This window comes from Rhineura floridana, chromosome 3, assembly GCF_030035675.1.
Source record: "Rhineura floridana isolate rRhiFlo1 chromosome 3, rRhiFlo1.hap2, whole genome shotgun sequence".
NCBI classification, from domain to species: Eukaryota; Metazoa; Chordata; class Lepidosauria; order Squamata; family Rhineuridae; genus Rhineura; species Rhineura floridana.
The window spans coordinates 29,757,279-29,771,899 of NC_084482.1; the positions used below are offsets into that span (position 1 = coordinate 29,757,279).

The following is a 14,621-nucleotide window of genomic DNA, read 5'->3' on the forward strand; positions in this document are numbered from 1 at the left end:
TAACTCCCACTGAACTCAATAAGCATGCAAATGATAAAAACTGCCCTCTTCCACCTGCTCCCCCCCCTTCCCCCTCGGTCAGTTTCACCTCTCCTAAAGCATGATTACAGGGGAGTCAATCCCATTGAACTCAATAAGCATGCAAATGATCGATCTATTCTCAGCAAACTTGCACAGGATCCCATTTCTTACCTCCTGGATTAAATACAGAAATTCACTAATAGGCAAAAAAACCTTGCAGTTTAAGAATGTACCTATAGCCAAGACCTATAACAGATATTTCTATCAAACTTTAAAAAGCAGGGAAATTGGGCAGCTACAGTGAATGCACCAGGGGAGCAGGAGACCTGACCAACTCTCTGAGATATTGTACTGCCCAAATTGTGTTTGCATTTTTACAAATTTGTAGGGCAGTACAATATCTCAGAGGGGAGGTCAGGTCTCCTGCTCCCCTGGTGCATTCACTATAGCTGCCCAATTCCCCCCCCCTTTTTTTATTGTTTGACAGAAATATCTGTTGGTATAGGAATGTTCTTAATCCGCAACGTTTTTGCATATTAGCGAATTGCTTCCTACTCATTTAAGTGATTTATGCGTGCAGATGGTGGGGGAATTAAGTATTTTTAAAAAATATTTTTAAAAGTAGGGATACGCTATTAAAGATTTACCCGCAGACAAAAAGTCAGGATAAATCTCAGGTATATTGAGGATACATTTGAAGCACTTCTGAACATTTAAAAAAGCACTACCCAAATGCTAAGTATTAAAACTTTTTTTAGATATACCCTTTTCAGTTCTGAGATAAACTATACTACTTCCCATTTTCCCATTTGTCCAGTCAAGCAGAGCTGAAGCACAGGAATGGGCTGGCTCAGCAATGCTTCTGGAACTCCCCTGCACCCCACTGTATTGAGAGCTGCATTGAAGAATCCAAACATGGCCTTAGCTCTAGGCTTGTGACTATGTAACTTCCCATGTGTTGGTCAGGGTGCATTAACACTATAGGCTGTTGTGGCAGGAATGCCTATAGATTGATGGGTCATCTTAAGTTTTTTTCTTTGAAACCAGGGATGGGCAATGTGTGCCACTCCAATGTTGTTGGACTCCAATTCCCATTACCACAGCCAGCATGGCTAATGGTCAGGGATGATAGTTGTAAGAGGGCTACAGTTCTCCATCCCTGTTTTAAAGATACATTCCAGTCTCTCTTATGCTACACAAGGAGACCCTGGAGTACAGCTTTAACAATGGTCTGTCTCAACAATAAATTCATACACAAGAGTTCATTGCTTTCAACTGAATGTATTTGCAGGAGCGGTAGGGCAGGACCTTTTAATTCTGGTGTCTTTCCGCACCCAGACCTCCAGTTGGCAGGTACTGGAACTGTGTCTTTTAAACAAAGGTATACAAAATAAAACTGGTGCCACTGATTAGTACTTCTGGAGTTGAGATGTCAATTCCTGATCATCTGAAAACTCAAAAGCACCAAGTTAAAAGGCATCAACTGCTAAAACATGATCCATGCTACATGTTGTAGAAAGCCCCTGTTTAAAAAGTACACATCAAGTTCTTAGTGAGAACTTTAAAAAGGCACTGGTTATATCCATTGCTCCTGTGGCCTCACCTCTGGCTTATTCTACTCCTAGTCCTCTTCCAGGTATGCTTGCACCAAGCTCCTGGGTGGCTGGATTTGGCCTCATTTGAAAAAAAGGTATCAATTTACTAAGAGATGGGAACTCAGAGCCATTTGAATACCATTAGGAACGAACAAGGTTCTAAAAACATATTAATCTTAACACATTATTATTTCCCACATTCAGGGAGACATACATAGTTTCAAAGCATTTCAGGCAGAAAATATATTCAGCTGAATGTACCAAATATGAAGGGAATATGAGGAAAGAGAGGAAAGCTGTTCTGTATAGACATTATAGACATTATGCACAGTCCACAGGAAATGGCTTCCCACATTTTCTAACGACAATTGGGCCCACTCGCTCCTTCTTAAAACTCCCTCTTCTGAAAAGCTCAACTCCAACTATACTTCATCAACAATTTAATTGACAGAACCAATGGACGGCAGTGGCAGAAACAGATCAAACCCTTATAGCAGAAAGCAGTGGTTATTGTCTGGATAGAATTCATTTGGCATTCACTTGCAAAACTAACTCAAACCAGGTGATATGTCAGTAGGTATGGCAGTTAATAGCTAAAGCTGTATTTATTTATTATTTAATTTATGTCCACCCTTCATCCCAGCAGGAGCCCAGAGCAGCAAGCAAAAGCACTAAAAACACTTCAAAACATCATCAAAACAGTATTTAAAATACATTAAAACAAAACATCTTTAAAAATATTTTTTTAAAAGCTTTGAAGACATCTTAAAAAAGAAAAAAGAAAAAAGTTAAAAACATTGGGGGGGGTTTAAAAAAAGATTTATAAACATATTAAAAAGCAATTCCAACACAGACGCAGACTGTTGAAGAACTCGGTTTAAAAATGCTTGCAGGAGCTGTTGTCCGCTTCTGGCAAACCTATTGCGGTGGTGGGGGCTCCCCTACAGTCTCTCTAACACTCCATTTTTAAAACTTGTCTGAATGGCTTAGCTTCACCATCTCCCATCTGCCTGCCTATCGCATTCCAGGCATTTGCTACGAAACCTGTAATTGTGCTATTAGAACAAGATTAGAGCATCTGTCCTAATCTGTGCTTTTCTTCCCACAGTTCGCAGATATACCTCGTGTGAACACAACGTATCCCAATTGTCAAAACTCGGTAAGGGCTAAAAGTCCTTCCCAACTCCATCTGCCCAATTTGGGGAATTTAATTTCCCTGGCAACTCCTCCTCCTTCTTCTACAGGGTTCAGAATAGAAACTGTTCCTTGTAACAAAATTGTTATCTTCTCAACATCATGGGTGACCATAAATTCTTGCCGGAGAGTTTCCTTGTTACAATTGTCAAGTTTTTAGACTAATTATTTTGTTTATACTACCTGTTTTTGCCCTCTTCCCTGTATTAACTACTCCTTTGGTGAAGGGCCATAGCTCAGTCAGTGGTTGAGACCTTGTTTTGCCTGCAGAAGGTCCCAGGTTCAATCCCCTGCATCTCGAGGTAGGGCTGAGAAACTCTACTGCCTGAAACCCCGGAGAGCTGCTATCAGTCAGTGGTGACTACACTGGGCTAGATGGACCAATGGTCTGACTAAGGCAGATTTCTATGTTCCTTTGCTTTAAAGTTTTCTTAAATTAATAGCATTTCTCCCAAGCCAGGTTGCCTGACTTCATGCTACAGTCTTAGATCTTGGGCAAGAAAAGTGTGCATGGGTTAAATCTGGCTTTCAGGTGATGAAGAAAAACCTCCTGGCTGTCCAGTTCTCATCCAGGTCTGAAATGAATCCCCTAAAAGTGTCTTGGAGGTTAAGGAAGGAGGTGGTGATAAAAAGAGCTGGAGAGTGACTCGACGGTAGCCATGCATTTCTACACCTATGCTTTACCTCTACATGTTATTAAGGAGCCAAGCAGTTTTTCAAGAGGAGGTTAATGCAAAAAGGAACCAAGCAGTTTTGCAAGGTTTTCATGCAGAATGCAGCACACTGGAGTCTGAAGGAAGCATGTAAAGGTGTCAGGAAAAAGGCAATTTATTAGTGCAGTCAACACAATTGAACAGCAAAACACAAAATGCAATCAGCAACTTGCGTACTGGTAGGAGACAAGACAAATTCTATGGTAGATTTCAGGAAGCATGACAGCAGGATGTCAAGGGGAAGTAAACAAGGTGTGTTAGGAGAAAAAAAGTGAAGTCAATTTAGCTTGAGATAGTTATTAGGTTGGATTTAGCAGCTTTTTCAAATTCCTGAGCAACAGGGACAGAGTTAGAAGTTACTTCCAACCAACAGATCCCCTTTCAAAACATGTCATCACTGACATGAATAACTAGCACAACCCATTCCATCCCTAAAACTGATTTGACTTTTGAAACACATTCCAGGAGTGTTTAAATCATGGCTTATAAAACAGAAGTACTAATAAATAAACTGTAAAGTTACTTACTTACAGTTAGAGATGTGAAAGTTGAAACACCATAGGAAACTGTATCGGGCAGACTCAGTTTTTAAAGTAAGGTTCTACATGGGGGTAGAACATAAGCAATGTGCCAGCAAGGGTAAAACTGGATTAGGAGAAAAACTGAGCAGGACAGAGCAGAGCTGAAAAACAATACTGAAAACTAACAAAACACGTTTGTGAAAAAGCAAAGGCCACCAAACTGAATGAGTGCTGCAGACTTAAGAATTTCCAAAGCATATGCATTTCCCACAGAATGAAACCTGAAACAGCATCTGCTTGGTGAATATTCAAGATCATAAGCAAAGCTAAGCTGCATTATTCATGCACTTTATTCATAGGAATGATGGAAGTTCCACAAGAGGGACAGGGATTATTTTTGAATGACTGAAGTTTAAGAACCATATCTTCCTAGAACGTTCTCTTACTCCGCTCCATACTTTCAACAAAAGGTTGTAGGCTACCAATTGCTGAGCAAACCACATTCCCAATAAACATTGATTCTCTACCATAGGATCACCATGTAAAACCAGGCCACTTACTATAATACAGTACTGGAAAAACACTTCTCTTAGATTATGTATTCCATTGCACCCATCTGCAGTGTGGCAGCAGAGGAAACATTCCTCATGCAGCCATCATTTCTGCTGATAGTTTCCAGGAGTTCTCTCTGTCCCAGGCATAACTGCTTGCAAAGCGGTCCAAACTCTACACTGGAGGCAGTTGCAAATCCCTGATGTGAAGTAGTAACAGCAACCATTTCAGGCAGCGACAGAACATGAAAAGGAAAGTTTCTGCTCAGCTGAGGATATTCAGGGAGTATAACAAAATGAAAGCTGTTCAGAAGGGATGGTACTTGCAATGTTTTGACACAGGGCAAGTCCAGCTGCTCCTTTATTACGTGCGTCACCAACTCCAGCACAAATGCTTAAAGCAAGGAAGAAATATTTAAAGCAACACAAAAAAGAAAGTTTTCAAATAAATTAAATTTAACGGGTAAACTAGGACCTGAAGACATTTCTGGCCACTGTATTTTAAAAATAAAATAAGGGAAACATAAAGGCAAAAATAATACAAAAATACTGAACACAATCATCAAGATGTAAAAAAAATTACACACAGATTTATCAAAACAGCCAACAGACAATGACAGAACAGTTTCATCCAGGTTAACTTCCTTTTTTCTGTTTCCTTTCCAAGGTCATGAAGTTGAGAAAACCTTAAATGGCACACACAATTCAGAGGAGCCTGGTTCTAATCAGATTGTCTGCTTGAAGGCTTGCACCCTATGAAAAAGCACTGAAGTCAGCAAAGAACTCGATATCATCAGCGGCACTTTGACAGCACAAGGAGGAAGATGACATCCAGGCTCTGTGAGAAGAATTGCATTTCATTCTGCACCAGCAGCAGCAACAGCACATTGCTACAAATGGTACCTTCTGTTGAAAACCAGGCCCTATCTGAAAAGGAAGAGTTGTCTCCTGTGCAACAGAAGGCCACGCATCCCAGATGAGTTGTAGAGATTGTCCTGCTGTCAGTCTTTTGGCTCCACAACTTTTTTTAAGCCAAAAACATCACTACTGGTATGTATATTTTATTTGGCATTACTTGCATCTCTAGTTTGGCATCTGCCTTCTCGTGTTTGCACTCTTCCTTGTCCATCCCTCCCCCAATAAAGGCTGCAAACATGCCTTAAAGGTACTGTGTGAAAGTCAGATATTATGGGCCATGATGGAAAAGTGTGTGCCCTGCACAGAGATGCTTTAAACAACAAGAGGAACCAAGCCATCTGGGCCAATGCAAGCATGTCAGGAGATCAAAGACTTCTCTGAAGACGTTTATGATAGAAGCCCACTGCTCTCTCTGGAGCACAGACAAATTTCTTGTGCTTTTATGTAGACATTTGGAAACCTGCGTCAACATCAGACCGAGTGTAAATTATCACAAAGGGGTGGGGTGGGGGAATGCAGCACAGCATCTTGCATAAGTTGCTGGGCACCTGCCCAGTATAATTAGGAAGTGGTGGTTTAATCAACAGAGATAAATAATGCCCTGACATGGCACAAGGGGGCAAGATCAGTCAGCTTGGACACGGCATATTTTTATTTCAAGCACATTGTTTTATCATCTCTGTTAAGTCTTTAGATTTCCTCCACTCCATGTGCAAATATCATAACAAGGCCTGGCTCTAGCACCATCTCCTCACCCATGTGCTGATTCTCACAGGCCATCACCACCACAGCTTGCTTGCCTGGAATGCGTTTGGCTACATAGTTTTCGTAATAGCGCCGGTTCATCTGTCGGGTTTCTAGTGTGGCCAAGCCCTGTGGCCAGTTACGTTCATGAGCATTTTCAATCAACTCATTGATGATGGATGCAGGGCAGCCACTCTCCACCAATGAACGTTTGATTACAGCTTGAAGTACGGCATCTGGTGTTGAGATCATACCACCCCACCGTGTCACCCGGGCTGGCTGCAAGGAGTTCACCCACCTAGAAGCAATCGAAAAACAAGCCTCAGGGTTAGAAGAGAAATACTGGGGGAAATGCAGTGTTATCTAGTGGCACTACTATGCAAGCCTGAAGGTTAGGACTCCTAGATATTAATTGGAGCTGTAACTTGCTTTGAGGCATTTTTTTTAAAGTGACAAATGCAAGGAATCATCATTGCAAAAAATATTGCTGTACTATGAGGAAGTACAGTTAGTGCAACAGGATGAGGCAGAAATACTTGCTCAGTGGTTTTCCAACTTTCCATCTTTAGCTCACATTTTTCCATTGACCTGTCCATCAGGAATGTGTATTATGTAAGGTTCTGGGATATGTCACAGGATGCTACTTCAGTTTACTCAGAAGCTTTTGTTTCATGATGCCAGTTAGGATCAACTGATGGTGTACGTGTAATACTATGTTAAAAAAGCAAGGACATGGAGAAGCATACTGCTATACCATGATGGAATTTTCTTTCCCAGAAAATCTGCTGCAGAGAAGCTATTGTACCATTTTCTAGAGACAGTATAAGTTTCCTCTCTCTCCTTGCTCCCCCCACAAACCAGGAAAGGGAGTTTAACAGTAAAGGGTAAGGCCATAAGGGAATTATTTTATAATTTTTTCCTGATACATTGAAGATGGTATCTTACCCAAGCCCTGAAATAAAAATTTAAAGCAGTAAACTTTTCTCTTTTACCTATTGCTCTTATATCCACTGGCCAGCCAGAAGGTGGTCAAGCTCCTGTAACAGTCCAGGAATCCAAGCTTTAAAAACATGGGGGTGATAATCCAACACTGCATGAATGGACTGCTATTCATGCAATGGGACCAGCCCTTCCTCTCCTCCCCCTGCAGCTCCTCACCCCCCTAAAAAACTCCGTAAGTTGGTATAACAAAAGATATCGCATTGCCTACTTCATATATTGTTTTATCCCTAGAAATGTGCATATTTGCAATACACACACACAGCTAGTGGTATCTTTTCCACTTTTCAATCTTTTCCCAACACCAAACACCTGGCTATGTTGGCCCTGTCCAGGTCAAAAACCTCACCAGCCCATCCTCTTTTTAAAACTCCAGATATAGCTGAGAACACAGCACTTACTCTAGAATTTCGTTATACTCAATAGTCTCCTCCAAATTCTGCAGATTGGGATTGACACTACGTATTGCTCGCATATATGCTTTCAACAACTGAATGTCACGTTTCTGCAAGAAACAGAATTAACAGGCAGATGAAAGCTGGAGTTTTTCAAATAAGGTTTTGAAAAAGACCTTGTTAAAAATGTCCCCAACATTTAAAAATACCTAGATCTCTCCATTATAAGGTAGTACTATGATGTTATATAGGGCCCTAGTGAATGGTCAGGGAACATCTGATGCATAGCCCTGTTAAAGCTAAGTGGATGTGAACCTCTCTCTCATTTCTCTGGAACTGAGAGACCACTGGGAATCCTACATTAGGATGACCTCACCTTTCTAAACAAAAAGTGCGGTATAACAAATATGTACTGTAGGAATTCCATGATTACTGAAAATAAAGGGTTTTTTTCTGGCATGGCATGCCTTCAAAAACTTCATGACAGGCATAAGAACACAAGAACAGCCATCAGAAATCAGACCAAAGGTCCATCCAGAGCAGCATCCAGCTTCTCACAATAGCCAGTTAGATGTTTTTGGGAAGCCCACAAAGCAGGGCCTGAAGGCAACAGCCCTCCCCTGTAATTTGCCACAAGCAACTTACCTTCGGAGCCATACTTTAGCCATTCCTATCAGCCATGCCATTTTTGAAGGCACCATAAGCCAGCATAGAGTTTGTCCTTATCCTCTTATTGACCCCTCCTTTCTTCAAGTCACTTCCAAGTTCCCAATTTTCTTCCTGCAGCTTCTCTAGCTCTGAGTCAACATTCTACCCCGCCCACCCCAACTCCAATTCCCCGTCTTGCCAATATGCAGCCATGGTGTCACTGACCACCGTGCGAGTTTCACCCCTCTTTAAAATTGGTTTCTTCTTTACTCAGTTCACCATCTTTTTCGCACCCCAAGCTTCTGGCACCTCCAATTTGCTCTTCTGTCAGGTTCTTATGCCTCACTCCGTTGTCAGTTCCACTTTCCTTCATTTGGCAACCCAGTCTCAGGGTTCCCCAGCCCAGTTAGGTTCCTTATATTCTTGGACCACTTCTCACTCAGCCTGCCTACCTGGTCAGCACAATGGCTCCTGTCTCTAGAGTCACTGAGATTTTAGTTCTGGCTAAATCAACACCTCAGAGGGGACTGTCTGTTAACATTCCATATAGTTGCATTTTCTCAGCACTTATAAAGGTCACAAACAGCTTTGCTGAGGGAACTCTAAGATGGAGTAGGCGTGGCAGGCCTATACCCCATGCCACCTACCAGTGAAGGGTGCTGAGAGTTGCTAGGAGATGCCCTGTTCCCCTCACAGAGCTTCAATCAGAGTGGCTGACTGTTAAACCACTCTGGCCACTGGAGCTCTGTCAGGGGAATAAGCGTCTTTTCTTAGCACCTTTCACAAACTACACTTCCTAGGATTCTTTGGGGGATGCCATAATTGTCTAAAGTGAAATAAAGGTCTGGTGTGGGTGTGGTCCCCTGATTAGGCAAGGCCAGCAGCTATAAGTCTGGCTTGTAGAACACTGACAGTTGGTTCTTAGTAAGCATGCCTGGGCTTATCACTGAGTTCAATGCTAAATTTCTTAAATTAATTAAAAATCAGCCATACATTTTTTTTAGGTTTTAAACTGCAGAAGATGAAGGTCAGAGTATGGGGCAAGGTCAGCAATAGGATTACAGGTACTCTGTGAACTTGACTGAATTTTAATTAATTTCAACAAATTATGAGAACTCTGACAGAAAAAAGCCCAAAAAGGGTCTGGTTTTTCTCTCTCTCTTTTTTACACTTTGAACTCTTGATTCTCTCTGAATGTTTTGTGTATCGCCATGAAAATTTAGAGGGTTGTTAAGCAAACATTTCTAAGTTCAGGACTGTAAGTTTTGTAAGGTTTTGTTTTGAAATGAGCTTATAGGAACCATCAGAATGGCATGGGGAGCATTTTCAATTTAACACTGCGAAATGCGAAAAATCCATGCTGACTATAGAATACAGCCACTCTTGTGGCTGTATAATATGCGTAACAGAGCATTAGCTGAAAAGTCTGCATGAGTAAGAGTCTAAAAAGTCTTTGAAATCCATCTAGGCAAGAGTCTTAAAATCTTCTCTTCCTCCTACTTCTCAGAATTCTGCTGTAAGAATTTACACAACTCACTTTTCCCCCATCTTCTTCTAACCGCCCCCCTTTTACAAATTCCTCACTAATAAGAGAGGTAATATAGTCCTCTAGCCATTTCCCATTGCAACACAAACGCTTATCAGTTATGTGAGCTTCTCTGGGAAAGAGGAATTATTTCTCCAATTAAAGGAGCTACAAAGACAACTACACAAGAAGCGGTTACCTGCTCTGCAAGCTGGTGCTTATGTTCTGCTGAAGTCTTTTCCAACTCAGCTATCCTTGTCTGTTGCTGCTGTACCACCGACCGCAAGTGTTTGATGCAGTTATGATTCGGCAACTCGTCTTTGGGCATTTCCAAGCTGCACAGAGAAGGAACAGCAGGAATTGAGAAAGATGCAGAACAGCGATTAAGTAACGAATGTCTTCTAATAGAAATTCATTTTAGGTATTAGGTGATCTGCAAATAAGTGCAAAAGCAAGTGTCTATACTTTTAAGCAAACTGGGACTGAAGTCAGTAGCCTTAAGTTACCAGCTGCCAGTAGCGTGCAACTCAGTTACACCACAAGCATCATAAAAGCCATTTCACATTGAATTTTGACCATGTGGACCACACAGCCAGTGTCTTTCTCTCACTGATCTTTCTAGATCACACTGACATATGGGTGAAGTCCTATTGGTTATGTATAATCCTTAGACAAAGCTCTAATTGTGACATTACAATGCCTTGGGTCACACCTAGCTAAATACTCACCCGCATCCCTGTTCACAAGTCACAGGCCGTTTTGGATTGTGTTCACAGTCATTGAGGTGAGACATCAGGTTGTCAAGTCGCACTACAGCAGTACATCCAAAAACAGCGTTGTCGCATGTGATTTGCAGCTTAGATAGCATATTACGCATGATCCGGGGAACAGGGCGCAAGTGGGCCACAGTCACGACACTTCGGTCCACGGGGCAAGTTTGTTGTTGAGAGAACCACTGTGTGATGCAGGCATTGCAGAAGGCGTGCTCACAATGAGGAGCCTATGCAAAGAACAGAGCAAGGCATGCCAATTCAGGTTACATCAGGTCCATGTTACTCGTGGGCTCTTACCTGTTTTCCATACAGCCTCTTTCACCAAATGCTTTTCATTACTTAAAGAGAAAGAGTTAGAAGCAAGACAGAACTTCCCCAATACTTTAAGCTAATCCAAGCTACTAATATCAGATGAAGACAGTAGCTCGCTTTGGCTGTAATTTATCAGACTCTGAAGCAGCAATGCAGAACAACTGCCACTGGCCAAAGGATATTAAAATTATCTAGTACCTCAAGGCAGGAAACTCTCCTATCAGTCATGATGCAAATCAAACCTTGCCATTTCAGTGGTGGTGTGGTACAAGTAGAGACCAATGGAAGGCGGTCTGTGTTCACCACCATGCAAGGTGTTCAACTTGAAAACAAAAGCAAATCTTGACGATTTGAAATATAAACTTCCCTGGGTTGAAATAATCCATCAGAACAATTTTGTAAACACTGTCAGTTTTATACTTTTAACTATGAGTTTCAATATAAGAATGCATGGATATTTACTTCCTAGGAGAGTTAACACAGCTCCTCTCCCTTTAGATCAGGTGTATTCACTGCACTGCCTATGGGTGGGTGTAACACAGTCAACCCTCCAAGTAAGGCACCATTGTAGTTACAACTCTTCTTCCAGAGATGATTTATTCACACACAAATGCACTTTACCAATTCAGCTCCTTGTCTCACAGCTATGCCTTCCAGGCATTGCTAAATGACAGAAAGGCATTAGTCTAATTTCCTGTTAACTAATTCACAGTTCTTTGGTTCTCATAATGCTTTCTGCCTCATGATAATGTTCATAGTTCCTTCCAGCGCTCTCAAGGTTTTCCTGGACATCTGCAGCACTAAGCATACCTACACTCAGCCTATTATACCATATGCTCCTAAGTGAGCCAGTGACGTAGCTGAGAATGGTCAACCTGCTGAGCATCATAAGGCTGCAGCAGGTTTAATACACTGCGGCTGAAATGACAAAATGGCCATTCATCAAGTGTTTGTGTGCTCCATTTGAACCATAAGACCATGGAAGACACCCCCATCTGCTAAGACTTACTCAAGAATTAGTATGCAAAGAATTCAAGTTATTGCCTTACACCTGCTGTAATATAGCGTAGCCAAGTGTTGGAGAGGAATGTAAAACTGATTTCATACTTTTACTAATGGTCTGCAACTAATTTTTAATAGGGACCACATTTTGACTAAGCATTAATTAGGGGCTAACATTGTTGTATTGGCTTACTGATTCATCCCTATATAACCAGAAATATAGGAAGAGGCCTTCCTTAGATACACCTAACCTGCCATTTCCCATGCATGACCATATAAAGGCAAAGGAGGCAAAAAGCAGGATGGACTCAGCCGAAGCCTCCATTGCAGTGAGGAGGTGGTGGTTAAAACATCCTAAACAGTCGAGGGGATAAGAAGGGGAAGGGGTTCCCTTTGGAGATGGGAGACTGCGGATCGGACTAAATCTCTAGGCTGCCAATTGCATATCCCTACTTTAGATATTGCCAACAGTTAGTGCAGTGATTCTCAAACAGTGCGCCCAGGCACACTGGTGCGCTCTAAGAGGTGGCTAGGTGTGCCTCAAATATTATGAAAGTATATTTTAAAAATGAGAAGAAACCCATTTGTATAGGGTAAGTAATAGTTTTCTATAGTTTATTTTTTTTCATAGTTTAAAATATATTAATATATTTTTAATTTTTATGTTTTACAGTGCGCCACAAACCAAAAAAGTTTGAGAACCACTGAGTTAGTGTGAGGCACAGAATATTTTGTATCTGCCTAGTATAAAATTTCAAATTCTCTCCACCAACAGTTTTAATGCTTGTTCAATGACAATGCAGGGATAATGTCACCCAGTAACTCATTAAAAAACCCTCTAATACCCTTCTCTCCATACTTCCACTGCATGCATTTCTTGAATTATGGCTCATCAGCTCATTTTATAGAGTTGTTCTGGAAATTTTAATAATAGGCAGAAAAAGAAAAGAAATGCATCTAAGCAATGCTGCAGATAGGCAGATAGGTTACATTTACAACGCATGGAGGCATGCAGTTTGGCTTCCACATTCAAGATGCTGTTAAATGGGCCATTTGTCAATAGGGCCGGTGTCCTTATGGTCTCACACACCAAGCAACAACTGTCAGCCCTTGCCTGTTTCAATGAATTCTCTTTTGTTGAACATACGAAAGGTAAAAGTTGTGTTTTTTTACTGCTGCAAAGCATATTATCTTCCTACAAAGTATGTTATGTTCCAAGCATAATTGCTTGATGTGGGAGGAAAAAAACTTGTCTACCTTTATACCTCACACTCCAGCATCCAAGTATTCTTAGTGGTCACCAGGGAAACAAGTCTCATATGGATTAGGTCAACTGGATTAAAACTCTCAAACTAGCCAGAACCATGTTTTAATGTGTGTTTAAAACTTCAAGAGGAATTCAAAGTTATGCATGATATGTGAGCTTACTTAACTCTGGTGATAATGGAGGTTTTTGTGGTGACAGCTGTAATTAATTAGCACACTGCTTAATGCATTCACCTCAGAATAAGTTTACTAGAATGTATCAAATGAGCTGACTTTTAAGAGGTAAAATTCAGGTTGTGAAGTTACTTCAACAATCAAACTATATATCAAATAAATAAATAAGTCGTTATCCCAGTCTGCATCTGTGTTAGAATTGCTTTATAATATATTTTTAAACCTTTTAAAAATGTTTTTAAAGCTTTTAAAAAAATGTTTTGAAAGATGTTTTGTTTTTAATGGTTATTGTGTTTTAATATATTTTGAAGTCTGTTTTTATGATGTTTTAAAGTGTTTTTAGTGATTTTGTTCGCTACCCTGGGCTCCTACTAGGAGAAAGGGTGGGATATAAATCAAATAAATAAATAATAGATATCAGAGAAAGAATTAGGATAATGAGCTTCATATCACCCAGGACCCAGAAGTGATCTTTAGCAAGCCAATAAGCCCTCAAGCTCCAAGTCTCATTACAACCAATACTAGGCACTAAAAATGATTTAAACATAATTATTTCATGAGCCCTTACACCACTATTAGAGGCAAGTCACTTCCACATTACATTTTCTGACACAGAGGTATAAGGAATAATGCCCTCGCAGTGAGTTTGTTACTCAGAGAGGATGTCTGAAACACACTGCTCTTTCTGGCTTTCCCTCTCACCCTGCACCCCACGTCGGAAGCACGTTGAGGTTCAATTCAGGTGTGCATCTGGGTTTCAATATATTAAACTTTGGGAGAGAAAAAACACCCTCCCAACCCCAGAAATCAAGGGTTCTGCAGAGAAACGAGATTATATCAAAGTGCTTTCACTTGGGAAAGGCAGGGCATCTGATTTTCAACAATTCCCCCTCACCGCTATCCAATCCAACTGTGATCCCCAAAATTTCTGAAGTTTGATGGGACCTTCTGGAACAGCGCGGGATATGGCATAGAGTAGTAGTTCCCAAACTTCTTTTTCCCACGGACCACTTGAAAATCGTTAAGGGCCTTGGCAGACTACTAAATGATTTTTCTGCCTGTTGCAGCACTTGTAATGCACTGTGCTAGATGCTATGCGATTTTTAATTGTATTTTTAATGCTTTTATTTCTTATACAGAGCCAGTGTGGTGTAGTGGTTAAGGCAGCCTTTCCCAACCAGTGTGCCTCCAGATGTTGTTGGACCACAATTCCCATCTTTCCTGACCATTGGCAATGCTGGCTGAGGCTGATGGGAATTGTGGTCCAACA

At 41.0% G+C, this 14,621-nt stretch overlaps 1 protein-coding gene across 3 annotated transcripts in view; it reads right to left on the reverse strand.

The window, feature by feature from the left end:
• Nucleotides 1–3,614: 3,614 nt before the first annotated feature.
• Nucleotides 3,615–14,621, reverse strand: part of RNF41 (ring finger protein 41) — a 46,529-nt gene continuing 35,522 nt past the window's right edge. For all 3 annotated transcript variants that reach the window (XM_061615162.1, XM_061615161.1, XM_061615163.1), the window contains 4 exons: nt 10,553–10,824; nt 10,024–10,159; nt 7,658–7,761; nt 3,615–6,555 (listed from right to left, as the gene is read on the reverse strand). In XM_061615162.1, coding sequence (XP_061471146.1) covers nt 6,204–6,555; nt 7,658–7,761; nt 10,024–10,159; nt 10,553–10,824 — 864 coding nt within the window. In that variant the 3' untranslated portion in view covers nt 3,615–6,203. The remainder of the gene's footprint in view (nt 6,556–7,657; nt 7,762–10,023; nt 10,160–10,552; nt 10,825–14,621) is intronic.